Source organism: Phascolarctos cinereus, unplaced genomic scaffold (assembly GCF_003287225.1).
Source record: "Phascolarctos cinereus isolate Bilbo 61053 unplaced genomic scaffold, phaCin_HiC Scaffold_726;HRSCAF=1367, whole genome shotgun sequence".
Taxonomy (NCBI): Eukaryota; Metazoa; Chordata; class Mammalia; order Diprotodontia; family Phascolarctidae; genus Phascolarctos; species Phascolarctos cinereus.
Genome location: NW_027556098.1, coordinates 363686822 through 363714452, shown reverse-complemented (window position 1 = coordinate 363714452; position 27631 = coordinate 363686822). Strand labels below are relative to the sequence as shown.

The following is a 27631-nucleotide window of genomic DNA, read 5'->3' as shown; positions in this document are numbered from 1 at the left end:
GACATAAAAATGTGCCAGTTTTATTACAAAGGTCCTTCAAAAAACAAAAAATAATTTCAAAATGGAAACCACACCGGAGATCCCAACCCAGACCACTCTCACAAAAACCCAGTCAACATTGGTGGGTTCCTAGCCAAGGAGAAAGGGGGAAGATTTGAAAGGGCAGCCAAGAGCCCTTAGCCTAGAGTCTGCAAAGGTATGGGAGCACAAGGTGCCCCCTGGCAAACAAAATAGGTGAACCAGCCAGAAGGCACAGCCCTGTCACATACCCATAGACTAGGAACCAGGCATAGCACCTAGAAGCAGCTGCTAACTTCACCTCAGGACAGTGAAGGTGGTTGGCTAAGTACCTGGACCTACACAGGAACCACCAGAGGAAGCTGGGCAGACACACATCACCTGTCATCCCTCCTTGCAAAAACTCTTTCACCGAGTTTCAAATCTGATTTAGAGATATAAAAAAGGCCCACAGAGGGAGAAAAGGGGGCTGTGGAGACTACCCAACCCAACCACCCAGGGCAATGTGTCCTATGCCATCTTAAAATAACCCACCCAGAAAAATGCTCCCAGGCCCTAAACAGCAAGTCAGTCAAGGGGTTGTGTTTAAAACAATACAGGGAAGGAAGAAATGGTTTCACCTGCTGGGGACTCAGGTGTGCAAGGCAACAAAGGCACTGGATCGGGCAGCCTGTTAACAGCAAAACCCCTAGTTCCTGTGTTCTGGGGACAGTTCTATCTCATATAATTATATATAAATAGAGAGACATAGAAAATATAAACTCTGAGGATGTAGGGGTAAGGAAACTGAAGGGAGGTATGGGCAGCAGGCTCCAAGGAAAGCTGGAGAGCTCAGGCAGACTTGGTCTCCTCCTTCACCCTGTGGAGTAGGAACAGGACCAAGGTTAGAAAGACATTGGTCTACTTCATACTAAGCCCACAGGATCCCCACCCAGGCGGTGGATGGTGGCAGATGTGAGACAGTTCTCGCTTTAGGACCATGCCAAAGACCTCTACTGAAAGAGTAATGCAAATCTGCCCCTACTCACCCATTTTACTTAGCCTATACATAACAAAGGCATACACAAGATACCTTTATACAAGTCATATTAAATACAGTACCATGATGAACAGAATTGTCAAGTTAATCCAGGTGTGCAGGACATTACCCCTTCTGCACCTACCCTACCTAGCTAGCCTTTTATCACACCCTAGTGGCTGTGCATCTTTTTTTTTTAATGAAGCTATCCAAATGTTTAGACAGTCTCTTTTCCCCTTATATATCTGAGGACAGCAAGGAATATTAACCTCAACTAGTCTCTGAACTTTTAAAAATCTTAAAGTATTTGGATACATCTTTTCAATACAAGAAAAAAAATTCACTCAAATGATGAAAGGCCTCTGCCAGCAGTTTGGTTGTGGCCCTTTCTGGTTTGCCCTCGGGCTCCAAAGCTTCCCTTTCTTCTGCAGTTTTTGCAGAGAGCAGCTCAATCAGATCCATCACACCCTCCTTCCACAGCTCTCCTTGAGACGCTATCACTCCTCCACATCATTCTCCTCCACTTCTAGCTCCAATTCTTGTGCTAATTTTACAACCTTGTTACTCACTTCTTCAAATGTTTCATCCGTGTCAAATCCACTAGAAAATTGGGAAGGGAATTGCAGGCACACTTTTTTCCAAACTCTCTTCATACATGCTTCTATTACATCTTCCCATGCCTTAGCAATACTCCACATTGCATGATGAATATTATAGAACTTCCAGAAATCTATGTCAAGTGCTTATCTGCATCCAAAGCTGCAACTGCTCCAACAAATGTAGTGCATAAATGTGTCTTGAAATTACCAATCACTTCTTTATCCAAAGGCTGTGATATTGTGGTAGCTTAGAAGACAGACCACTTTTATGTTTTCAATAAAATCAGCCAAGACAGGAAAAGTAACATGAAAGCAGAATCTTGAAAGGAATGCCATTATCATTACAAAACTTAACTTCAAAACAGTGCATACACCACTGTTCAAAGATGATAAAGGTTATCTATACCTTTGGCTTAGTGAAATAATGCACAGGCAAGTGTTGCCTGGCTGATGCCTTTCAATACTCACAGAGGTGGAGAACCTTCAGCCTCAAGGCCACAAGTGACCTTCTAGGTCCTTAAGTGCCACCTTTTGACTGAATCCTAATTTTACAAAAACAAATCCTTCCTTGGAGTCTGGATTCGGTCAAAAGGTGGCACTTAAGGACCTAGAAGGCCACATGTGGCCTTAAGACCAAAGGTTCCCCAGCCCTGCTCTGGGATTTTCTGAGTGATGCACAAGAACAGGTTTTAATTTGCAATCCTAGATGCATTCCCTCACTATCTTTTCCAAGCTTTATGTTCTGGCATAGTTTTTTCCTCCAGAGATGCAGGTTTGAGATGGCATTCTTTAATAAAATAGGCCAGTTTCATCTACATTAAAGATTTGCTCCTGCAACTAGGGACCTTCATCTATTACTCTGGGAACCTCTTTGCTGCTTCAATATCTACACTAGCAGCCTCTCCTGATACTTGTACGTACATTATGAAATCCTGTACGACTTTTTAAATTGTGCAAACCAACCACTGCTTGCTGTAAATACCTGAGTTCCTTCAGGGTACTTTACCTTTAAATCTTCAAAGAGGCTTTGAGCCTTGGTTTGAATTGTCATCAAGCTTAAAGGAATATTCGTCCGAGTCTGGTCCTCTATCCACATCTCCAGAAGAGCACCTTCAACTGCTGACCATGCAAGCACTATCTCATCCTTCACTATGGTGTTCACGGATGACATCACAAAACTAAGTTCACATGCCATCGATGACAATTTCTGGCCTCCTTCATACTTTCTCATTATTTTCCTTTTCATTTCTGAGTCCTAAGCTTTTGCTTAGGAGATGGTCTGCTGTTCTCCTCAAGAATAAGTTTGCACTACTGAAGAGAGAGGCAGTTACCACTCAATATCTGCAGACACGCAGAAAGTAACTTAGAGCCACTTTTCAGCTTCCCACCCTAGTTCACACTGCCTGCATCCTACAGCATCTTATAGTACAGCATCTGCTTTGCCTGAGGCATTTTTGTGATGGGGGGGGGATGCAGATTTCTTTCCAAATTCTTTATGTAAAATGGAATTGGCAGAAAGCAAGAAACTGTAATCCATTAAAGGACCTTCTTGTCAATTATGATGAAGGTTCCCCTTCATTAGGTGTCAAAGATAGCCAGCTGGATAAAGGAAGGCCAGGACTTTTTTGGAAACAGGACCAATGCTGTCTCCAGCCCCCAACTCCCCAGCCCAACTCTTCGCTCACCCTTTGGCTTCAGGTTTCTCTTCCTTTGTCTTCTCCTCCTCTTTTGCCTCTGAAACAGATGATGTCAGGGATGACAAATCGAAATCCCACTGTCCTATTTCTTCCAACTCGGTACTCTCTTAGCCCACCCACCATCACCTGCCCAGTACTGGACCTAGACCAGAGTAGGGGAAGATGTTAGGAGTTCCTGTATCTCCCAGACAGAACTCTATCACCACTTCCCTGCTGGGCATAGTCGGGGCAGCCCAAAAGACAGGTATTCCCCCAAGCTCCACAGGCTGCTGCCCAGTGTTGGAGGGACCAGACCCAAGGACAAACCTGTCTGACTAGTTTTCTGGGCAGCTAAGAGGAGCTGGTCCCCCTGGGAAGTGTGACGTGGCAGGGAAAGGGCTTGGGTGGTATGGAAAAGTCACTATTGGCTATGGAGAGATGGGTCACATCAACAGGCTGGAGGGCCTGATGGGAGATGAGTCAGCCTGGCTGGATTACAAATCAGCTCTTGTTCTTTTGTGGGCCCTGACACTTCAGGGAAGGGAACAGGCAAGAGGCATGAGCCACCCTGCAGAGGCCCTAGGCACTGATGGGTTTGAGGCCTCCCTTCTGTCTTGAGCTCAGGCACTGGAGGTTTTGCCCAGGGACCTACCCACCTTTCTTCTCCTCTGGCTCTCGATCTTTCTCCTCTTCCATTTTGACCCTCTTGGCTTTCTTGAAGTTGGATGAGTTCTTTCGACCACCCTCACCTTCCTCGTCTGAGTCTGAAAACTCCTCCTCACAAGCAATTCTCTTGTCTGAGGAGCATACTGAGGGGAGAAAGCAGAGGCCACAGGCATGAAGTTTATGCAGCACCTCTGGCCCAAGACAACCTAACAAACATCTAAGGCCCATCTCAATTCCTCTCCTCAAATGAAGGACTCCATGCTCGGATGAAGACTCCTGAAGACCCCAGGAGGGGGGGAGGTAAAAGACTGCTTAACCTGTGCTACACAAACTGGACAACAGGATAGATCCTTGCATCCCACATAAGGCATCATCTCAGGTGAAAGGATATGTAAAGACAAGTTATCCACAAAATCACATACAAATGAGAATTGAAAGGAACTTTAGAAATTTTACTTAAGAGAAGTAGTGACTTGTCCTTTGGATAACCTTGGTAAATAGGGTTGGGACTCAAACCCAGGCCCTTCTGCTTCCAAATCCAATGTACTTTCCACTGTGTCACCAGGTTCCTTCCCTACTCATTCCAGACAGCATTCTCCTTCCTCCAGGAACCTACTTGAAATGCGCTTGTCAGGATCTTCCTCATCCTCATCTCCACTGTCCTCCTGTATCCCATCCTCAGGAATGGGTTGCATCTGGACACCAGGGGCATGTGGCAACATGCGAAGATTCTCAAACAACCTCTGCCTGAGGTCCAAGAAAAGCAAGCAAAATTCTGTGTCACAAAGTTGGAGGAAGGATGATGCAATTAAAGGGGGTAAAACTGTAAGCAGGAAGCACTCACTTGATCTTCTCCAAGTACTCATTGGTATTCTGGTTTGTCATGTTAGATGGGCTGATATGAAGTTTGAAATCCGGTCCAAAGTATTCAAAGTAATCATTGTAGGGAAGTTCTGTGGAAAGTTTTGGAGAGAGAAGAGAGGACAGAGGAGTCAGAAGATGTGGACTGTTCCACTGCCCCCATGAAACTGAGCAAATCATATGCCCTCTCCAGAATAACATATGAATGAGGAGATGACTGGGGCAGGTGGTGGGTCTGAGGATGCTCCAGCTTCCCAATGAAGCTGCCCAAAGGGAGAATCAGTAGTCAAAAAAGATTCTAAGATTTAGAGCCAGAGATTCAATCTCTAGTCAACTGCCTCATTTTGTAGATGAGGAAATTATGACCCAGGAAGTTAAGTGAATTGCCCAAGGTCACAAAGGTAATAACAGAGCTGAGATTTTCACTGAGCTGATACTAAATCTAGCATTCAGTTCACTGCATTATGTTGCCATGTTAGACACTTACTTCCCTGTATCCCTGACTTTTTTTCCTTTTTTTAAAATTTCATTAATTTATTTTGATTTAGCAACAATCACTTTCATATTCTTTTGAGTTGAAAATTTTTCTCCCCGTTCCTCAAGACGGCACACAATCTGATATAGGCTTTACATTTACGTTCCTATTAAACATATTTTCACATTAGTGAAGTTGTAAGTAAAAATTAAAACCAACAGGAGGAACCAAACCATCAGAAAGATGAAACAAAACTCAACAGAATATCCCTGACTTTTAAGACTGTTTGTCGTGTATGTGATTCAGTTCATGAACTTCTGAAAATTTCTAATGTTAAAAACATTTCTAATCAACAATTCCCCATATCTAGTCAGTACTTCCTGCTTATCTGTCAGATGGATTTGTTATTTAGTGATTCGAGATAATGGTTTAAGGTGTAGAGGTATCAAATTTGGCCAGCATGCACGGCTGATTAAAATGTAACTGGAAAACACTTTTACAAAATAAATAAAAATACAATACAACACAGATAATGTTAACTTGTAGTTTTCTTAAGTTAGTATTGTGCTCACAGGAATGCATTTCTATTTGAGGAACTTGTTTGACACCACTGGTCTAAGGTTCAGGCTAACAATTCTTTAATGGTTCCTCAGCATTAAAGAATTGCTTATGTTTATTATGAGCAGTATATTAAATTACCCTGGCAGTTCACAATACATTTTTGCTGTTGAAAGGGTGGTTCAAAGAACCAAAAAAACAGTTGGGAACCACTGGTCACAGTGATCATAGGATCAGGTCATGGGAGACTACTTGCAAAAGGCTTTAATTAACTCACTATGTGATTCAGGCTAGTTAGCTTCCTACTTCAGGTCTCAGATTTTCTCTTCTACAAAATGGGGGGAGAAGAGGGAAGAAGGTGCTCAGCAGATTAAAAATAATGACAATTATTCACATCTATATGCTGCTTAAAGTTTTTAAATGTTTTTCTCCTTACAACAAGGCTGAAAGATAAACAAAACTGGTATCATCCCTATTTTATAGATGAGAAATCTGGTACTCACAGACTGAATGATTATGGGATACAAAGCTGAGATAAAACTTACAAATGATCTAATCCAACCTTTCCCTTTCTCCCTTTTAGGTAGGCAAAGGCCCACAGAAGGTTTATATAACTTTCCAAAAGTCACAAAGGTAAATGACTGAGAACCCAAAGGAGTCCAAATGCCAGGCACTTTCCAGTCCACCACACCCAAAGTCACATAGCAAGCTGAGATTCTAAGCCAGCTCTGGCACTCTTTTCATCAAACGAAGTAGGAATAAAGGCTGTGAAATCTCTTAGAACAGTTCTAGATGGGTAACAACCCACAGGAGGTTAACTGGCACCAAAGGAGTATGAGCCAGACCTATCCTCCCAGGTTCCATTTCATCAGCCCAAATTCAACTTTACCATTGGGGATCTCCGTGTCCAAGGCCACAGCTGTCTCATATGTCCAGCACCTGGCTACATTGCGGATGGTATAGCCACCCCCTCCCAGCATCAGCATGGGTAGATTGAAGCTCTTGACAAATTCCACACATTTGGCATGGCCTAGGTAGAGCAAAGAGAAGGGTTTTTTAAATCAACATATATTCATCAAGTACCTATGGAGGTACTAATACTGGAGGTATTAACACAAAAAAATTAAATAGACTGCCCTCAAGGAGCTTATATTCTATTAAGGGAGACAACAGGTAATCATTAAGTATATACAAAATAGACACAGGATAAAAATAAGATACCGTGAGGTTTTTGACAACCTTATTAACTAACAGGAGTCAGGACAGGCTTCGTGTAGTAGGTGGTATTTGCTGTGAACTTTGGAAAGAAACCAGGAATTTGCAGAAGCCTTGCTGGAGGAGTGCATTCCAAGCACGGGGGACAGATTAGGCAGAATCAGTAGGACTCTGCATTGACCTCTACCCTTCCGTTTACCTTTAATGGTAAGGTTGAAACAACCTAATCGGTCTCCAGACAGAGAATCAGAACCACACTGCAAGACCACTGCACTGGGCTGAAAGGTTTCCATCACCTTGGACATAACCTGAAAAGACATGCCTAGATCATCACTATGCTGAGATAACCACACTGGTCAAGGACAGGATTTAGAGCTGAAAGACACTGTAAAGATCACCGTCTCTAATCTAATCCTCATTTTTAGTAGTATCTGAGAAACAGAGGCCTGAAGATTGGATGTGGCTTGGCCAAAGTCAATAAGTACTAAGAAGAACGAGTAGGATTCAAACCCAAATGGGCTGACTCCCAATGCTGCACTAGTTTTCACTAACCCATGTTTGGCAGGACATCCAAGACAGGCAGGGCTGCTTAGCTCTCCATTCTTCCCCAAGGCAGATCCTTCACCCTCCATTTCAACTGTCTGCCCCCATGGAAAAAAAAAATTCCATTCCCTCTATCTTCCCAGGCCTCTCACGTAAGTTCTCTTCATAAACCTACATTCTAGCCAAAGTAGAAACTCTCCATCTTTTGTTGCTGTCCGGCCTTCTCCCACCTCTGTCCCTGTACTCCATGCTTACTTAGAACCGATTCCAAGTTCTTTCCTTCAATGACCAACTCAAGAGTCCACCTCATCCAATAAAGGCTTCTCAGGACACTTCACCCACATATCTCCTTATAGAACTCTTGCATTCTTCCTTGTATCACAGTTAACTATTTGTCTTGTCTTCCCCTTATGCTACTCCTGTCTCTTCATCCTGCTCTATTCTGGAGCCACCTAATCCTTTCACTGTACTTTCAGGAATGCCTACCCCGTAGCTTTCCATGTCTTACTCCCTTCTTCTTGCACTCAGAGTCTTGATTCCCTCCTGACCACACAGATTCTTTGACCATTCTTTCCAGCGCTAGTTTCGCTCTCACTCATACTCCCACTCACTGGAATGCTCTATGCCATTTCTGGGTTTTCCTTCACTTGGTAACCTCTCCTTCTGTGAAATTCACTCGATCCATAGTTATCGCTCAATCAAGATTCTGGCAGCTATTGTCTACAGACCTCCCAGACATTCTTCCTCACCATGACCTCAAAATCCTCCAAGCCTTCATTCTTTCCTAGGTCATTACCCATACAATAGTGACTCTCCTCTCTTTCCCATCTTGGCCCCCTGGTGAACCAGTTCAACTTGACACTATAATCTAATCTTTTCAAAGATCTTGCCCTGCCAAAGGCCAGTCTTACATTATTCTCACCATTTGCTACCTTTACTCCTATTCACATGCTGAACAAAACTGGAGAAAATCACAAAACCACACTGACTGGGTACACTACAGAAAAACTTACATTATCTCATCAAGACCCTCACTGCCACAAGACAATCCTCTGAATCTGAATTCATTATCCCATTTACCATAAAGGCTTTTCCAAACTTTTTTATTCCTCTCAAAACTGCCAATGTTCCCCCCTCCCCTTTCCATTCCAGCTGAGAACCTTGCTTCACATTTCACTGAAAAAATAAGGCCATTTATTTGCTAAGAGCTCTCCTTTCTTCCCTCCTCTCCAAATCATCACTGAGATGCCTCCTACCACTATCTCCTCCTTACGCTCATCTTACAACAGAGAGGTAGATCTTCTCCTGGCCACTCACAAGTGAACCGTTTCATCCCATCTTCTCCAGCACTCTGACTGCTCCTCTAGCATCCTTCCCTTCACCTCTCTTCAATCCTTCCCTGCCTACTGGATGCTTCCCTGCTGCTTGCAAACATGCCCATGTCTCCCCCATCCTCAAAAACTTGATCCACCCCCAAGAGCAATTGTCCTATATATTTCCTCTCATTTATGGCTAAACTCCAAGAAAAGGTGTCTGTCTCCACTTCCTCTTTCTCTCAACTCTTTGCAGCCTGGCACCCGACCTCATAATTCAACCGAAGCTGCTCTCTCCAAAATGACTAACAAGCTCGTAATCCAATCTAATAAAATCTTAAGGCCAAATCTAGCAGCCCTCTCTCAATACTCATCCTTCTTGACCTCTCTGTAGCCTCTGACATGGTCAACAACCTTCTCCTTGATATTCTCTTCTCTCTAGGTTTCCACGACACTGCTTTCTCTCCTTGTCCTCCTCTTGTTTGATGGTTTCTTCTCTGTGCACTTTCCTGGATCTTCAATCTGCTCCACCCCCCAACCCCCGGGGATTCCTCCCTCCAAGGCTGTGTCCTGGGTTCCTCTTCTCCTTCTATGCTATCTCACTTGGTGTTCTCATCAGCTCCCACAGATTCAATTCTCATCTCAATACAAATAATTCTCAAGTTTATAGGTCCAGCCCTAATCTCTCTGCTGACTTCCAGTCTCACATCTCTAATTACCTCTTGGACATACAAAACTGGATGTCCTGCAGACAACTTTAACTTCCAACAATTCCAAAATGTGACTCTTTCTCCTTCCCCCCACCCAACCTTCCCCTCTTCCTAACTTCCCTATTACTGCAGAGGGCAGCGCCAACCTCTCAGTCACCCAGGCTCACACAACCTAGATGCCAACCTCACTTCCTCACTCTCAGCTCCCATACCCAATCAGTAGTCAAATTCTGTTGTAGCTATCTTCAAATTCTTTTAAACACGGTTCCCTTCCACTTCTCTGACACTTGGCCCCACCCTGATGAAGGCCCTGACCACCTCCAACTGGATTACCATAGCTCACAATAGACAGCAAGCCTGCTGGCTAGTCTCCTGGTGGCCTCAAACCTCTCTCCATTCCAATCCATCCTCCACTAGGCTGCCAAACTGTTCTTCCTAAAATGCACATCTGACCATGTCACCCCCTTACTTAATACACTCCAGCAGCTCCTTATTACCTCTGAGGTCAAATATGAAATCCTGTTTGGTGGCTTTCAAAGTCCCTCCCAGCCCTCTCCACCCTTTCCAACCTTCTTACACCCCAATCCCATCCCTATGTTCTTCAATCCAGTGATGCTGGCTTGCTGACTGTTCCTCAAACAGAACATTCCCTCCTGACTGGGTGCTTTCCATGCCTGGAACCGTCCTCTACTCCTCCACTATCTCAATTAAAATTACATTTTCTGTAAGAAAGCATAACTCTTTACTTAATTCCTCAATCTCAGTTCCCTCCCTCTGAGACCACCCCCAATTTATCTTGTGCATTGTTTGCATGCTGTCTCTTCCATCAGGTTGTGAGATCCTCAAAAGCTGGAACAAGGTTGGCCTCTTTGTATATCCAGCACCTAGCACACAGTAGGTGCTTAATAAATACTAGTTTACTGACATTAGATTGCATACTTGAATATGGCCTATATCACATTTATCTTTGAATCTACCGAAGCAGCAGCTAGCACAACGCATTGCACTTGGTAGGAATTTAATGAAGGCTTGCTGAAATGAAATCTTGCTTAGTCTGTCCTGATCTCACACTGTTGTCTCCAGATCCTGCCAAGGCTACCCTAAGTCTCAGGATCTAGGCCCAGTTGCTCCAAGAAGCCTCCCCTCTAAGATACCCCTCCTCTGAACCACCCTGTTACTTACAGTACTGTCTTACACAACTCACTGGACATTTATCAAGAGTCTCTCACTAACAGCAGTGGTCAAATGCAGTATATCTTTCTATTCCCCCATAGCAATGAGAACAGAGCTGGGCACATGGCAGGTGCTTGACTCATTAATCATCAGTGTCTCCTAGCCAACCCCTATGTCCCAGGTCCTCCTCTTCTGGCCAACCAGCAATAGTAAATGGGCTCTCACAGCCACACTGGGGGAAGTCTTCCCCTTGTCTTGGTCTCAAGGGACTGGGGGGGGGCATGATACTCACTGGTTTAAAAATGGCCTCATAAGACTCGTCATCAATCCCATCTCGAAGTGGGTAGTTGACAGCGTAGTATTTGCCTTTGCCAGCTCCAATGTCCTGGTTTAAAAGGGACATTAAAGCAAAATGAGATGAAGATAGAGGAAAAGAGAAGCCAAGGGCTCAAGAGGAAAAAGAAAAAGAGAACTTTGGAAAGAAAGAACAAGATTAACCAGAATCGTAGGGTTCAACTGGAAGTAGTGTAAAGGGACAGAGCTGCCAGCAAGAGACTCCCCCCAACACACCCCTCAAGAAGCATGGTCTCTCTGAACCCTTGCTCAGATGTACCAGCAAGCCTTTTCATCACTTCACAGTGACCATAATCAACAAAAGATCTGTCCTTGGGCAGGCGCAAGGCCACTACAGATAGAACTGCTACAGCTCTGGGAAGAGACATAGGTCCACGTGATCAGTCATTCACTGAAACAGACACACCGCACATCATGTCCCACCTCATGCTACTGATGGGAAGGTTATCGTGATAATTGTCTCTTAGGACTAGGTGCCAGGGAACAATTTCTAGGGCCTACCTGTAAGATCATTCTCAACAGAGTGCCCCCTACTCTGTGGGCTCATGGGATTTAGAGCTAGAAGGATCCTTAGGTAATCATTCAGTTCAACCCACTCATTTTATAGATTAGGAAACTTCAGCTCAGAAGTGACTGGCACAGGGTCACACAGGTGGCAAAGTAACATTGTCAGGATTCAAATCCAGTGCTCTTCTACTAATCCACACCTGCTTCCCCTTCTAAGGATTATTTCCCGATGAACTAGGGGGGAGAGAGGAAAGGAAGGAGAGAAGAGAGAAGAGGGGTTGGTGCCATCTTCCAAAGAGCTTCACAATTTTAGATGGTTCTACACTCTAGGAACCAGATGTCTGTTGTCCCATATTGACCAAAGTAAATAGCTGTGTTGCCAGTGAACAAAGTAGCTATGGGTGACACCTTACTGCCCAGGGCCAGGAGAACCAGCCAATGTTGTTCTTTTCATTTCATTCACTTTCATACCTGTGAGACTGTAAGATAAAGTAAACAGATGGCTCATTCCAGGCAGTGCCTGAACACTGTCACCAAAACCTGAGATTCACAGGACATCTGGAAATGCTGACTCTAGCCCCAAACCAGCCTTTGCTGACATGACTGGAGCACCCCCCTCCAACCCCTCCCCACAGAGCTACAGCTGAGTGTGGGAGCATCAGGCTGAGCTTAAGTGCTCAGCTCTAAAGGGTGGAAGGGAAAGGAAGTGGTTTTTAGTTATGAGGCATGAGAGCTACAGCCGGAAGAGAGCTGGCTGTTGCCAGGAGGGAGCTCTCACCCGCAGGTCACCAGTTCCGGGGAAGTACTCTCCATACTTATGAAAGGACACTGTCATGACCCGATCAGTGGTGTAGAAAGCTTCTTCCACGCCATCGCCATGGTGAATGTCAATGTCAATGTACAGCACCCTCTGGTGGTACCTAGGATCAGAAGCAGGTCAGGGGGCCTAAGGCACTTCGGGAAATGAGGTACCCCAAGCACAGGGCACTATGTCCCTGCTTACCAGGTTGGTGGCCACCCGCAAGGATCTCTAATCACAAGGGTTAAATGGTGAGGATGACAGAGAGTGCAGCTGGTTGTCCAGAGGCTGGAATGGGCCAAGAGAGTGAGTGAACCAACATCTCATTAGATAGGACCAGGTCAGGCCACACTGGCCATTTCCAAACCTGGGGTCTGAGAAGTGCTTCCAAGTCACTCCCTGAGCCTCTCTCTAGGCTCACACCACTCTGATGAGTTACTGTAGACACTCATTAGCATCTTCCCTGTCATTGCACTCGTAAGGAGAAGTACATTAAGGAATTCTGCACAGCAGGATAGAGGGCTGAACTAAGGCGCCCCCACACCCAAGGATATCAGAGTGAACATACTTTAACAGTTCCAGGATGGCCAACACAATATCATTGACGTAACAGAAGCCAGAAGCTTCAGACTTCTTAGCATGGTGCAGGCCCCCAGCCCAGTTCACAGCAATGTCCGTCTGCTGTTTATTAAGCTTCACCGCACTTGCTGCAGGGAGGGAAAAGACCTTGTCAGGTAGGGAGCTCCCTGAATATCCTCTTCTCTCCCCTACCTACCTACCCCACCTCCCAAGACACTAGGAAGCCAAAGCTATACCTGTACCAAACAATTCAACTCCCAACCAGCAACAGCTCTCCCCAATCTCACTATAGTGCAGAAAGTGTTAGGATATAGCAGGAAGTAAACTACCTGTCACTGGTCTAGGCCCCATATACAAATCAATTCCAGATAAGAGTTATAAGAATAAAATCCTTTGAGTTCTAATACCCTTTTGAAGACAATTATCAGACACTAAAATGTCTCAGGGCTCAGAGATGTCTGATGGAGACATGACGTTCAGTGACCAAATGCTGGTCGGCCCCATACAACATTTTGGATGTCCTAACATAAGCACTGATGAAGACAAGGCACTACCATGGCCAATGTTTAAGAGGTCAACTGTTTAATAGAGACTCTAGTCATCTCTGTTCCACTACAGCTAAGCCATTGAAAGGAAGGACAGAGGCTCCTTACCTACAGATCCACCGGTGGATAACTGACAGAACTCAAATAAGCCATCAAACACTGGGCAGTCTTCACCAACGTTAACTTGAAAAAGAGTAAGGCAAAAAGTTAGTCCTCAAGACCTCCCCTTGACTTTTCATTAAGAGATCTGAATCTTCCACCATTGAGAAAGACTGGAGTTCTGTTCCGATACTAGGTTACCCAGTTCTACACATATGAGTAAGAGCAAGTCCTGGGCCTCCTATGTAACAGGACAATCTCAAAAGCACAAACTTTTCAAGATTAACCAAAAAGAAAAGAATCCTCAAGGGTCTCTTTCTCACTTGTCAGATATGCATTAAATGAACTCTGAGAACAACAAATAACATACCACATGTACTTTATAGAGCAGAGAATACCATGCCCTTTCCTCTTCCCCACATACCTCTCCCTCGGGTTCTAGAGAATTCCTTTGTACTTTTTCAAAGTGCTTGCATACATATTACTTCATGTGATTCCCCCAACCCAGGAAACAGGCACTGCAGGAGGTAACAACTACATTTGTTTAAAACTTGCACCTTGCCACAATTCTACCATACAGAGAATTCAAGTATTATTATCCCAATTTGACAGATGAGGAAACTAAAGCACTGAGCTTTTAGTGACTTGTTCACGGTCATACAACTTGTGTCTGAGGTGAGATTCAAACCCAGGACTCTTAATTAAAATCCAATGCTCCCACCACTGCATTACACTGCCTTCTCTACAAGTAACAACCAGAGACTAAGTTTTACCACCAGATCTGAGTAAAGAATTGTACAAAACTGATACAGATATATGTGTGTGTGTGTGTGTGTGTGTGTGTGTGTGTGTGTGTGTGTGTGTGTGTTGTGTGTGTGTGTGTGTGTGTGTACACATATGCAGATAATATATGCATGGAACAAAAAGGGAATGAGTGGAGAGAGAAAGCACATTAGCCACTAACAACTCACTTGACTCAGAGGGTCAAGCTAGCCCTCTGAAATAGAAAAGGGTTACCAGCCTGCTTTGGACCAAATAAGCACTGGGCTAATGTCCCAAAAGATGAGTTAACTACAAGATATACACTGACCTGAACCATGCACTACCCTTGGGAGTCATCCTTAACAGAGGTATTCCAAAGAGGGCAGCAGCTCTGAGGGGACTAGAGGGAAGACTGGTAGCTGTAGCCCCTACACTCTGGAGCAAACACTACCAGGTTCTATCAGTATGAACTTTGATCTCTCACAGTCCATGTTACTTACACAAAGGCAGCTTCCTTCTACTTCCTCCTTCCTGGGGCTGGCTAACTAAGGTTCAAGTGTGCTAAGAACTTATACTGCTCAGACTCCAAGCACCAGCACAAAGAACTCAGGGAACAGGCAGATGTTTGGCAAAGGAAATGAGACTTTTTTTCTAGTCCAATATTCATTAAAAAAAAAACCAAACCCAACCCAAAACCCAGCATCACAGAATTTTAGCACTAGAAAAGCCTTTAGGGATGGATCATCTGGTCAAACCTCTGGTTACAGGTAGGGAAAGGCATCACCTGAGGAGAGTCGATGGCAAAGCTGGCACTGGAACCCACCTCCTACCCCACCAGTGAGTGTTCCCCCACCACAGCCTACACTGCTTGTGCTCTGGCAAAGAAGAGGTAGCTCGATTGCACTTTCATCAGCATACTGGGCACTTGTATAGTGCAATAAAGCAGCGTCTTCAGAGGCCTTCACAATGAAGACAGCAGAACAGAAGTTCTTAACCTGGGCTCTGGGGACCTCCAAAGATTTCAGGGAGTCCATAAACTGGGATGGGGGAAAAATTACATCTTTATTTTCACTAACTTTTAACTGAAATCCAGCATTTCCTTTAATTATTAAAAAAATTCTCTGAGGAAAATCCATAGGTTTTTCCAAACTGCCAAAGGAATCCAAAACACAGAGGAATGGTCCCCATTTTATAAACAAGGGAACAGAGGGTCAGAGGTTAGGTGACTTGCCAGGGCAGGGTTTGAACCAAGGTCATTCGAGCCACCAAGCTTTGCTGCCTCTCTATGTGGTCAGCTAGGTCAATATGCTATGGTTAGGAAAACTTCTTAGAAAAGGAAGTAAAGGCCTCAAGGCATCCATTCCCCTCTAAGCACTGTAGGACTATCACATGTAAAACACTCTGCAAACAGCAAGGGAACTGCTTAATATCCAACAGGCAGTTTGTTCCTTACTAATAGTACTTTTAAAGCCCAGCCCAGAGAGCAGGGGAAGGTAAGGCTGCCCTAGTTCACAAGGGAGGCATCAGAACACCTCAGCAGAGAGCAGAACCTCCTGGAGTGGCATATGCCCATTAAGTAGACTGGTGGAGCCAAAAGTGGGGCCATTTCTCCAGGGCTGAGAAAGGCACATGGCAAGGATTTCCTAAATGATTTAAGAATCAGTGGAGGACGTGCACAGAGACAATTGGGATGGTTTGTACAGAAGCTGTTTCTGCTCCAGCTTCTGCTCTGTGCCTACCATCAGTTTGGTGGGCCCAGCTCTCCCCTATGGCAACAGACCCTGACAACTAATGAGCCTCCCACTCTTCAGGACCCCAAAGGCCTTCAGCTTTCCCAGCTCTCCACGGTGCCATGAGTAGCACTCTGCCCTCCATCTGATCAAGGACCTGTGAATAGTTTTCTGCCTTCACATTTGCCATCAGTCCTGCTGTAAATGGTGATACAGCAAAATTACAGGTTTCCTAGTGCTCCAAAGTGATCACAAATTATTAGCATTAAGTACAAAATAGCATTAACAATTCACATTTCTATAACATGTTAAGGTCTTACAAAATGCTTTCTTCAGCATCACCGTATGAAGTAGGTAGGGTATTATTATTATTGTTTTTACAGCTGAGGCTCAGAGCTAGGATCTGAACCCAGGTCTTCTGATTCCAAGCACAGCACTTTCCCTATACTGCCACTCTGTCAAGAAAATAGATTACGTTTCTAAACATTTTTTAGTTTACTAAGTATTTTTCTCACAGCATCATTAGGTAGACGATGTAAATATTAGTATTTCTATTTACAGATGAAGAAACTGAGACTCAGAGAAGTGACCCAAGGGCACAAAGTTAAGTGGAAAAGCTGGGACTTGAACCAAAGCCTTTTTAAGTAAGGCACACCCTTGCTATATCTCACTGATTCTTAATGTGAAATTAAATGAAACAGCCTACCAACTCTGCATTTATTGAGACCTCGTGCTTGGAAATTAGGAGGTCTGTGTTCAAATCTTGGCTCTGACATTCAATGAACTGCATGACCACTGGCAAATCACCTCAGGTTATAAAATGTGGTCAATGATGCTCCTCAACACCTACCTTCATGGGCTATTGTGAGGAAAGTGCTTCATAAACCTTAAATCTTTACAGAAAAGTGAGTTATCAATTATTATTACATACCAAGTCTTTTGATATGAAGGGAACAACCTCTAAGGATACGTCACATGAGGTATCTGCTAAAATCTGGGCAATCTCCCCTCCCCAACTGATGTAAGGTGAGTCCTTACTTGTGAGAAGTAGCTTCTGAGACAGAGGCCCCTGGCTTTCTGGTGTGGAGCTACTTGATTTCCAATGACACTAATATCAGCTACAAAACTTTAAAAAAATCATTTAGCTAGAAGGAGACTTAGAGATTATAAGAAAACTGAAGCCTAAAGAGGTTACCTGCCCAAGACAAGAGCTGGGAATAGAACCTCTTTCTCCTATACTATAACAATGCTAAGAGCAAGAACAGGTAAATTATAAACTGCTACTTTCAAATCAGAGAAATAACTCAGCACATGATGGGAAAGAGACACAGCATGACACAGTAGACACAAGAGATGACCTCCAAGCCAGGAGAGCCTGGGGTGATATCCCACCTCTGACATTCTCTGTGACTCTGGGCAAGTCACTTAATCACTCGGGATAAATCACCTTGATTAAATCTTTGATAAATCACCCAGGAGCTCCTCATGCCAATGAAAGAGACCCAGTCCCTGTCCCCTATCCCTCTAGTGGGGAAAATTCTTTGGCAGAGTCTAACGCAAGCTTCTAGTCAGCCAGCTGGGTGAACTGAGCTTTGCCCAGGTTGCAAAGGTTTCCAAATACTCACATCTCTGCATCTGCTTGCTGTATTCTGACATATTATCGGGGCGGATTGAACGCAAAAACTTAATGTAGTCATCACTGTGGTACTTGGTCATCTCATCTGCATGGGCTTTGTGGGGCCGCTGTAAGGATCAAACAAAAACTGCTGAATTACTGTCAATCAGTTTCCCTTTCCTTCAGGTCTTTGAGCACTTACTATGTACAAGAGGACTGTAAAGATGGGTAACAGAGTGCCTGCTCTATGGAGCTCTGTCTGTTTGGACAGATGAGACTAACATGTAAGAAATGATCTAGGAGATTAGGAGCAAGTGCTAAAGCTTGTGCTATGGGCTACATATAAAGGCTGTAGCAATTCTGAAGAGAGAACATTAACAACTGTTAAGTATAAAGGCAAGTTTATTGGAAGAGGTAGACCTGGGCAGTCGGGCAAGATTTACAGGGGCAGTCAGTTTCCTCTGAGACATTCCAAGCCAGAGAAGGCTTCAAAAGCCAAAGCTAACTTAGCTAACCTGGACTAGTCTATATTGTCTTGACTTCACACCTTTCCCCCCCCACGCACTGTTTCCTATGCCCAGAATAACCCCCCCTTCCCTTTCTACTATTAAGAAAATGCCATCTCTAGGGAGTAGCTAGGTGGTGCAGTGGATAGAGCTCGGGCCTTGGAACCAGGAGGACCTGAGTTCAAATCCAGCCTCAGACACTGTGTGACCCTGGGCAAGTCACTTAACCCTGACTGCCTCATTAAATAAATGCCATCTCAAGAAAATGCCCCAAGATCTCTAGTTTACAGGGATTCCACCTTCTCAAAAACACTTAAGTACTTAAATGTCACTTAAGTTATTCATAAAGGTGTGGTACCCCTGACTATCCTTTACCAGATTATAAACTCCATCAGGAAAACATCTCGTTTCATCTTTTCATGTCTACCAGAAAACATGTACAGTGCTAAGCTAAATGAGCTTGCTGTGTGCGCTGAGAGAGAAAGAGGACAAGTCTGACACGTGTGCAGGGGGGGTTCCATGTGGGATCACTGCGGAAAGAAGACTGGAGAGGTAGGGTGGGAAGTTTAAAGGCAAGCCCTTGAATGAGATGCTGAAAAGTCTATGTTGAATTTCGCAGGATAGAAGGAGTCACCGGAAGTCTTAGTATTCTCTGATGAATAACCTCTCCTTCCCTAACGTTCCCACATGAGTATTCTTTCTCTTTAAATCAGTTTAAACTGAAGGCCCCTCTGCTCCCCACACTCTCCCAAAACTCTCTCATTGCTACAGTGACTCCTACCTAACCTTTTCCAGCTGTCTTTTCTTTTTTCTCTAGTGCCTTGCCTAATTATCTACCATCCTCCTCCCAAAAACTCAACAGCAATTCCCCAGAACGGACATGGTCTCCTCTGCTTCTTGTGAACCAAGTTACTGGTGGGCTTGGGAGGCTGGAGCTGAACCATTCTCCTCGTCCCTCACCCCACACACACAATACCAGGAGGTGCCTGTTGTCAGCAAAGAAGATATGGAGCCGACCTGAAGAGCACTCTGAGTTAATTCTGCCCCAGGTGGACAGATATGAGCCCCAGTTGTGCATCCTCTGGGCAAGGAAGATATAATCAGCTCTAGAACTCAGGCCAAGGAGAGAAAAAACTCAGAAAAGTTACTTCTCAGCTCATTTCTTCTAACTTTCTAGATGGTGAATTCCTTTATCTTTCATCTTCGGGAACCGCTTTTTAATCCCTTGGGGACCACTTTCACCTAGGGGTATCTGAATTTATTTTTCTTTATTAACTGGATTATTTATTTGGACCCTCAGGCTGAGGGTTTTCCGTAACACCGGCCTAGAAACCTGAATGACCTGACCTGGCTAGGTTAAGAAAGGATAATGCTAGGGTTGGGTCAAACCCAGAGGGTATTATGTGAATTCACTCCCCCCAAACTACCCGTACTGAAACTCCAGTGCTCTAACCATTAAGTGCCCAGCTTTTTAGCGGGCCAGAAGGAGAAGCAACTGAGACAGTTCAAGTGAGGAATATCCCAAACTAAGTGGTCATCTTTTTTTCGCCTCAGGGAAATATACTCCCTTGGGCATGTGGATCCTCTGCTCTGAGAAGCAGTTTCCAATGAGAAGTAGGGCTTATATAAACCAACCTCCCCCAAACTCACATAGATTTCCATCTTCCGGTAGAGTCCATAGTTTAGTAGCAAGTTGTGAGTCATTCGGATTCGATGGGGTTTCATGGGGTGACCCTGCCCATAGTAGTAATTTCCAACATCCCCTGAGGAAGAAAAAAATCATAATTTCAATGACAGAAAGATAAGACTATTATTTTTCTAGTCCAGGCAGAATTAAAGAAGTCCCTGCTATGGGGGTTAAGTTTATGGTACCAAAGAAAAATTTGGAGCTGGAAGGCACTTGACAAATCATTTAATTCAAACCCTCTCATTTTACAGCTGAGGAAAATAAGGCCAGAATCTGCCTGGAAATACGAAGGGGTCCTTTCTGTCCACAGAGTCTCCTGGAAACAATAAACTAATTAAGCTCTGTAGCTACCAAAAGTCATGGATGCCAACTCATATAGTGCATTTCCAAAGACAGCAGAATCCCTTTACGAACGGATGAAGGTCAGAGTCCTTGCAAAGTTCCTCCATGGACCTGTTCCAGTCAATAGTGGCCTCACCCTGGGAAATCAGGATGCCCAGGCCCTAGGGCCTTGAGGAGATTATCCCAGTCCTAGGCTTCCAGACCTCATCAGAATCTTAAAAGAATAATTAATTGTGCAGAAAATCAAGATAAATTCTGTCTGGACCACTCTTTTGAATGACTGCAGATGGCAAGCACAATTTTTATTTGACACTAATAATGCCAAAGATATAGGACAGGTAGTCGGTGGTCCTCTATGCTTATAATTCCATGTCTTCAACCCTATACTTTTTATGAAGGCTGAGTGTGCATTATCCTGTCACTTCTTAGAGCCCCCCAAATCTAGTCTATTTACCTAGAACCCTGTCTCATATGGCTACAGCTTCCTAGAGCCAACAGTAGGATGCTGGTCTTTTGTAGGACTTAGATCACAAGAAAACTATCTTTTAGCCACACAGCTCAAATGTTAAAAGGTGGGACTCAGGGGTTTCTGGGACATTCCTGAATAAAGGAATTGAAGACTTGATCTGGGGGGAGCCATTCAGATGCAAATCCCACAGACCGGTTATAGCAGTGGAAGGGAATCAAATTATCAAAGCAAGGGTTGAGGTATAGCTGCCCTTACAGGTGATAGGATGAGTAAATCAACCAGGAGTACCCAGACATTTAGGCCATCCCCAACTCTTCTACCTTTGCCAAGGGGGAAGGTAGACAAACAAGTTAATGACCGAGGCCTGAGACACAGCAACTGGGAAGGGCATGACAACCTATGGTACTTAGGAGGCCAAACTCTCTACTCCACACAGGATGCAAAGCACTTTACATTTGATCCACTCTGCACCTGCTGCCCAGCTCCCTCTCAACTCCAAAATGCCCCTCCTAAGATAAGCTCATCACTTCTAATCTCATCACTGAACTGTTAACTTGCATCTGGATACTGTCTCCTGGATACCATCTCCCTTAGTCTCTCTTAGAGGGGTAGAGTGCCAAATTCCTCCCAAAGCCTTCCTTTAGAGGGCAGAAACTGGACTGTTCAGTCCACTCTGCACACTTTTAGGTTATTCTCCCTTTAAAGCAGTTCAGTATCTGGTCCAGTCCTCCCAACTCTAGCCCAGACTTTACATGTTGAATCTCCTCAAACACCCAGGCGTACAGTAAATCAACTTGACCTCATCTTTCCTTCTCCCAAGAACCAGAATTCTGAAATTCCTACTAAAGGAACTTCTCCAATCTCTCCCAGTGCCTCATCCTCCCTAAACCTATTTTCTGAACTTAATAGCACCCCTTACTCTACCTCTCCCAGCTTTCAAGACTTAAACTTTCCTTCTCCCTTCAAGAGTTTGACTCTCTAGTTAACTAGTCCAACTTCTGCTTTCCTTTACTTTTGAGTCCCTTTTCAAATCCCAATCCTAAATTACTCCCTGAATATTGCTGGAGGAAGTCTCATCTATGCTGGGACAACTATAAATATACTATCTTATTTCAACTAGACCTTCACAGTTGTACCCTTCCATTATAACTATTATAAAAGCATAGGTGATATAATGGATAGAACACTGGACCTGGAGTCAGGAAGACCTGAATTCAAATTCCACCTCAGATATTTACCAACCATGTGAGCCTGGTTAAGTCACATAAGCGGCTGGCTTCAAAAGTGTAAAGCACTTTGCAAACCTTAAAGCACTATATAGTGCTAGTTTATAATATATAACACTATATTATAAACTACAATAGCTCCCGGCTAGCTATTATTACTTTTACTACATTCTTCACAAAGTCTATTCCAAACCTATGCTTTCTCCTTAAGCCACCTACATCCAGCCCTCTCAAGAGAGACCTCAAATTTTTACTGAGATCATCCATCCTCAGCTTCCTCTTCTGAATCCTACAATTCATCTTGTCATTCTTTTCCATGCAAGTGTGCAACTATCCCTTTGTATTCTTGATCCATTTCCTATCCTCTCCTCCAGAACCTTTCACCTCCTCTCTCCACACCATTTTTCAATTCTGTTTAACCATACTTGAGATCAGAAGCCAGATCCCAAGGAATCAGAATTACTTGCTGCCTAAAACATGCCCCCATACTGCCTTAACACTCCTCCCTCTCCCAACCAAACTCCTACAAAGAGATGTCTTTATCTACACTTTTCCATCTTCTACCTTCTCATCCACAGTAGAGTGGAAAGCTTTGAAGTCAGAGACCGTGGGTTCAAATCTTGCCTCAGTCACTTATTGGCTATGTAACTGTAAACAAATCACAACTTCTCCAGGCCTCAACTGTAAAATGAGGAGGTTGCTTTAAATCTTTAATTCTGATTCCTTGGGATCTGGCTTCTGATCTCAACATTCAATTCAAACTGCACTTCTTAATCTCTCTGCAGTTTCTGTTCCTGTTTGCTGGTTCTCTTTCCTCCTGAATAATCTTCTATCTGAGCTTTCATAACACAACTATCTCATGTTTCTCCTACAGGTCTGATTGTACCTATTCATGATCTTAAGTACAGAATTCTCATTCATGTTCTGCTCCTATGTGTGGGTGTACCCCAAGGATCAGTCTTGGGCCCTCTTCTCTCTCACATCTTTTCAGTCCCCTCAAGTCCAGGGAATAGTGAAAGGGAATAAGCACTTACATAAGCACCTATGTGCTGCCAGGCATTGTGCTATGAGATCTGCAAGTATTTTCTTATTTGATTCTCAAAACAAACCTGTGAGGTAGGTGCTATTATCCCCATTTTACAGATGAGGAAACTAAGGCAAATAGAAGTTAAATGACTTGCCCAAGGTCATGCAACTAGTATTAGTCCCAGGTCTTCCAAACCAGTTCTAGAGGCTGGATCTACTGAGCCACCTACTTCCTCTAATGGTTGGTTCAAACCATTGTATCAATGCAGATAACACCTCACTCTACATATACAGCACAAATCTCTCCCGACATTGCCAACTGCCTGCTGGACATCTCCACCTGGATGTCTCTTAAGCAGCTCAAATTCACCATGTCCAAAACAGAACTTGATTCACTATCTCACCCTTCCCCTGACACAAACTTCCAAATTTCCCTATTTCTGTTGAAGATACCACCATCCTTCCAAACATCCCCCTCATAAGGGGGAAATCATAATCAGTTGTTAAGTCATTCATTGAACCACCCTACCTAGTTCAGACACTCATTTCTTTCCTGAATTGTTGCATGGTCTTCTAGATTCTAGTATTTTCCCCTTTCTAACTTATTTTCCACACAGCTGCTAACCTGATATTCCTAAAGCACAGGTCTGAACTACTTACACCTCTGCTCAAGAGGGTTCACTGCTTCCCTCTTGCCTTTAGGATAAACATACTAAATCTTTTGTTGGGCATTCAAACCCCTTCACTACTTGGCTCCAATCTATCTTTTCAGACAGATCACTCATGTTCTCACTAAGGAGAAACATACCTCCTACCAGTGAAATTACAGGTCCAATACCTATCCCTGTAGCCACTCTTGTTACTGTCAAACTGGCAGAACTTCTGTTCCCTAAATACCCAACACCATAGAATCTCTCACCTCCATGCCTTTCACAGGTTGTCCTATGACTGGAATGTTCTTCCTTCCCATCCATGCCCCTTAGAAACTCAAGCTTCCCTTAAATTCCAGTTTAGGCATTGCCTCTTAAGAGGCGCTTCCCAATTCTCCAGTTGTCAGTTATCCTATCCCATTACTCTGTATTCTTAAATTTACTCATGTCCATGGCACTGCCCCACCCCCAAAGTAATGCCTTTAAGGGAACCTTCGTTTTTTTCCTCTGTTTCTGTCCACATTGTCTAAAACAGTACTTGGCACATCAAGCTTAATAAATACTTGCTGAATTTAACTAAATAAAATACACTTACTTGCCCTGAGTTCTCCTATCCCAGCCGTAAGACTGAAACAAGCTTCCAGTGAACCCCATTTTTGAATAAGGGGTTCTTCTGTAAGTAACTGGGAAGTATGTGGTACAGTGGAGCTAGGCCTAGAATCAGGAAGAACTGAGTTCAAATCCTCCCTCACTTACTAGCTTCATGACACCAGGCAAGTCACTTAATCTCTCAGTTTCCTCAACTGTAAAATGGGGATAATAATCCTGCCAGGAAGAATTGTTGTGAAGATCAAATGAGATAACTGTAAAATGCTTAGCACAGTGCCTGGTGGTATACAGTAGGTTCCACGTAAATATTATTATTGTTACTACTGTGTAGAGTCAGGGAGTATTCCTTTCAGAACAGGGAAAAAAGATGTCAAGATATTAGGATTTATTGCCCAGCACTTCCACTTAAAAGTAGTGTTACCAGGGGCAACTAACTTCTCTCCTCTAAGACTTTCTAGTTTATATATATAACAAAAAGAATAGAGGGCAAACAGAGAGGATACAAATACAAAAAGATGGGAGGTACACACACTCCCCACCCTCAAGTAGTTTACATACTAATAGAAGATAGGTTATATAGGAGACCAAGAAGTTTGAGAGGGTCCAGGGGGAAACAGACTGCCACACCCTATCTGAGAGCAAAGAAAGTTTATTTTGATTATAATTCCAAAGCTGGAAAGGGAGAAGCACAGAGGTGAGAAGCATGGGAGAATGAAGAGAACAGGTATCTTAAAATGGTTTAGATGCAATGTGGGCTACTTACTGACTCAAGACTGGAGAAAGGGAGAATTGTCAGAAATCAAAGTAAAATTAAGATGAGCTATCATTAAGCCCTCCCAACTCATCTCCACAATATGAAAGTTAACAAGCATTTATTATGAGCTTATTGTAAGTACTACATATACTTGAAAAGTGATAATCACCCTTTTAAAGAGTTGGGTATTTTTTGTTCTTGTTTTTTAATTCTTCAATGAGCATCCACTCAATTGGGGATCATTCATTCACTCATGGGAATCAATTCATTCCCACAGCAATCAAGAGAGGTTGGCAGGCATTATTATACTCATTTTAAAGACCAGGACACTGAGATCCAAAGAAATTGTGATGTATCTACCACGCTCACACATTTAAGTTAGCAGAGATCCAGGCTCCTTGTTCAGTGTTCTTTCACTGGATATGTTTTAGGAAGCAAAAAGTCTAAGAGCTCCCAAGGATAATTCAGGCTCATACATCAGCACATAGCCACTCCCATCCCTCAGAACTATATCTCTCAGCAACAGGTGCCACTAACCAAGTCCAGTGCCAGCCATGGAGGAGAAAGACCGTTGGAGTCTCATCACAATAGAGCTGAGGAGTGACAAAGTGCTGAAGAGCCCTGACCACAGTAGTGGCCTTAGTCACTCACAATGTCTCGAGGCTTCCAAAGGAAGAAGTAGTCAACCCAGTTAAGAAGTATTTAATGGCTGGTTCTTTGAAACACAAAGCAATATTTTCTATAAACAGGAGAGGGAATGATTGGTGAACAGAAGTACGGAAAGCACTTCTGGACTTTTCCCTTTCTTTCCTTCCCCCCCATTCTACAGAAGCCTCATGTCTTCAGCTAGGATGAGAGCTCTCAAAGACTCCATTTCACACCAGACCCCATTATGTCTTTTCTCCAGCCTAATTCCTCTTCCAAATCTATAACTTAGACATCTCCCCTACCACTTCTAGGATACTCCTCCCAACCAGATTCCCCACCCCGACCTGGGTGTAGTTTATGCCCCTTGATTCCTTCCCCCCCACACTCTGGTCCCCTCCCTACTCCAGTTCCCTCAAGCTCCCCTCCTCCCATCCATCCCAGTCCTAGCCTCCTGGCAGGCTCCCCTCCCCCCAGTCCAATGCTCTCAAGAGTCCCCTCCCCCTAGTCCTTTCTTCAGTCCCCTCCCCCATCTAGTCCTTAAGTCCCTCTCAGGCCCCCCTACCCCAGCTCCTCTGCCCAATAAAATTTTCCCCCTCAGTCTCCTCTTCCACCCAGGCTCCCCTCCCACTCAACCCTGCCTTCCCCCCTTGTTTCCTCTCCCCCCGTAGCCCTGCCCCCCCATCTCCCCTCCACCTCAGTTCCTCTCCCCTTCTAGTCTTAACCCCACCCCCACCCCGCCAGGCTTCTCTGCCCCCTAGTCCTGCCCCCCTAGTCTCCCCTCTCCCTCCCGCCAGGCTCCTCTCCCCCCAGTCCTGCCCCCCCAATCTCCCCTCTCCCCTCCTGCTAGGCTCCTCTATCCCCCTAGTCCTGCCCCCCAAACTCCCCTCTCCCCCCAGCCAGGCTCCTCTATCCCCTAGTCCTGCCCCCCAGTCTCCCCTCTCCCCCCAGTCCTGCCCTCCTCAGTTTCCCCTCCCCACCACGCTCCTCTTCCCTCACGCTCCCCTCCCCCCTAGTCCTGCCCCACCCCAATCTCCCCTCTGCCCTCCTGCTAGGCTCCTCTCTCCCCCTAGTCCTGCCCCCCGAACTCCCCTCTCCCCCCCGCCAGTCTCCCCTTCCCCTAGTCCTGCCCCCTCGGTTTCCCCTCCCCCCTCCCCGAGGCTCCTCTCCCCTCAGTCCTGCCCCTCGTTTCCTCTTCTTAGTCCTGCCCCCCCCGCCCCGTCCTGTTTAGTCCCCCCTCTTCCTTCCAGTCCCCCAGGCTTCTCCCAGTAGTGTTCTCTCAGGGTCCCCTCCTCCCAAGTCTGTCCCCTCTGGTTCTCATCTCCTCGGTCTGGTCCCCTCAAGCCCCCCAACCCTGGATGGCCGCACTCACCGTCATAGTAGTAACAGACTTTTCGCTTCGTGCCCTGAGTCAGCGCCATCTTGCCTCGCACCCTCGCGCCAGCCCGCGGCGCCGCACTACGTCCAACCTGAGGGAGGGGGCGCGGTCCCCTCCATTCCTCCCTCCCCGTCCCCGCTCATCTACCAATGACCGGCCAGGCTTGACGAAACGCTAACCAATCACACCTCAGCATCCCCACCCCGGAAGTTGGCTCCTGGCTAGGAGGCCGGGAAAGAAGCCGGCCAGGAGAGTCTCCGGCGGTACCATGTGTGGAAGCTGGGGGGCGCCCTCCAGCCACAGACTGTACCACAATGCGTTGGAGTTGGGGGGCTGCGGAGGGGCATCGTGGCATTGGCCCTTTCGTTAAAGGTGCTTTGGCCGTCAGGAGACCTGGGTTCAAAGCTGGACTGCTCTGCTCATTGCGGGGCGGAGGGGAGGCTGAATTTGAAGAGGGCTTTGTCGTTTAGTGGACGGAAGGTTCGAATGCTATCTAGACTGCTTGCATGTTTTGTGATTTTGAA

The 27631-nt window shown here is 44.9% G+C and overlaps 1 protein-coding gene across 2 annotated transcripts; it reads right to left on the bottom strand.

The window, feature by feature from the left end:
- On the bottom strand, positions 1 to 27208 carry HDAC1 (histone deacetylase 1). 2 transcript variants are annotated; one of them, XM_020983514.2, is made up of 14 exons: positions 27102 to 27208; positions 19972 to 20084; positions 17826 to 17943; positions 13718 to 13792; positions 13054 to 13192; positions 12465 to 12606; positions 11118 to 11210; positions 7286 to 7394; positions 6761 to 6901; positions 4822 to 4930; positions 4594 to 4724; positions 3968 to 4120; positions 3321 to 3369; positions 1 to 877 (listed from the first exon to the last, which is right to left on the bottom strand). In XM_020983514.2, exons 1-14 carry the CDS (start codon positions 27148 to 27150, stop codon positions 850 to 852), a joined length of 1449 nt encoding a protein of 482 aa, XP_020839173.1. In that variant the 5' UTR covers positions 27151 to 27208; the 3' UTR covers positions 1 to 849. The 2 variants fall into 2 exon arrangements, with proteins under 2 accessions (XP_020839173.1, XP_078001608.1); XM_078145482.1 differs by lacking the exon at positions 1 to 877 and adding an exon at positions 1088 to 2946.
- Positions 27209 to 27631: the final 423 nt, after the last annotated feature.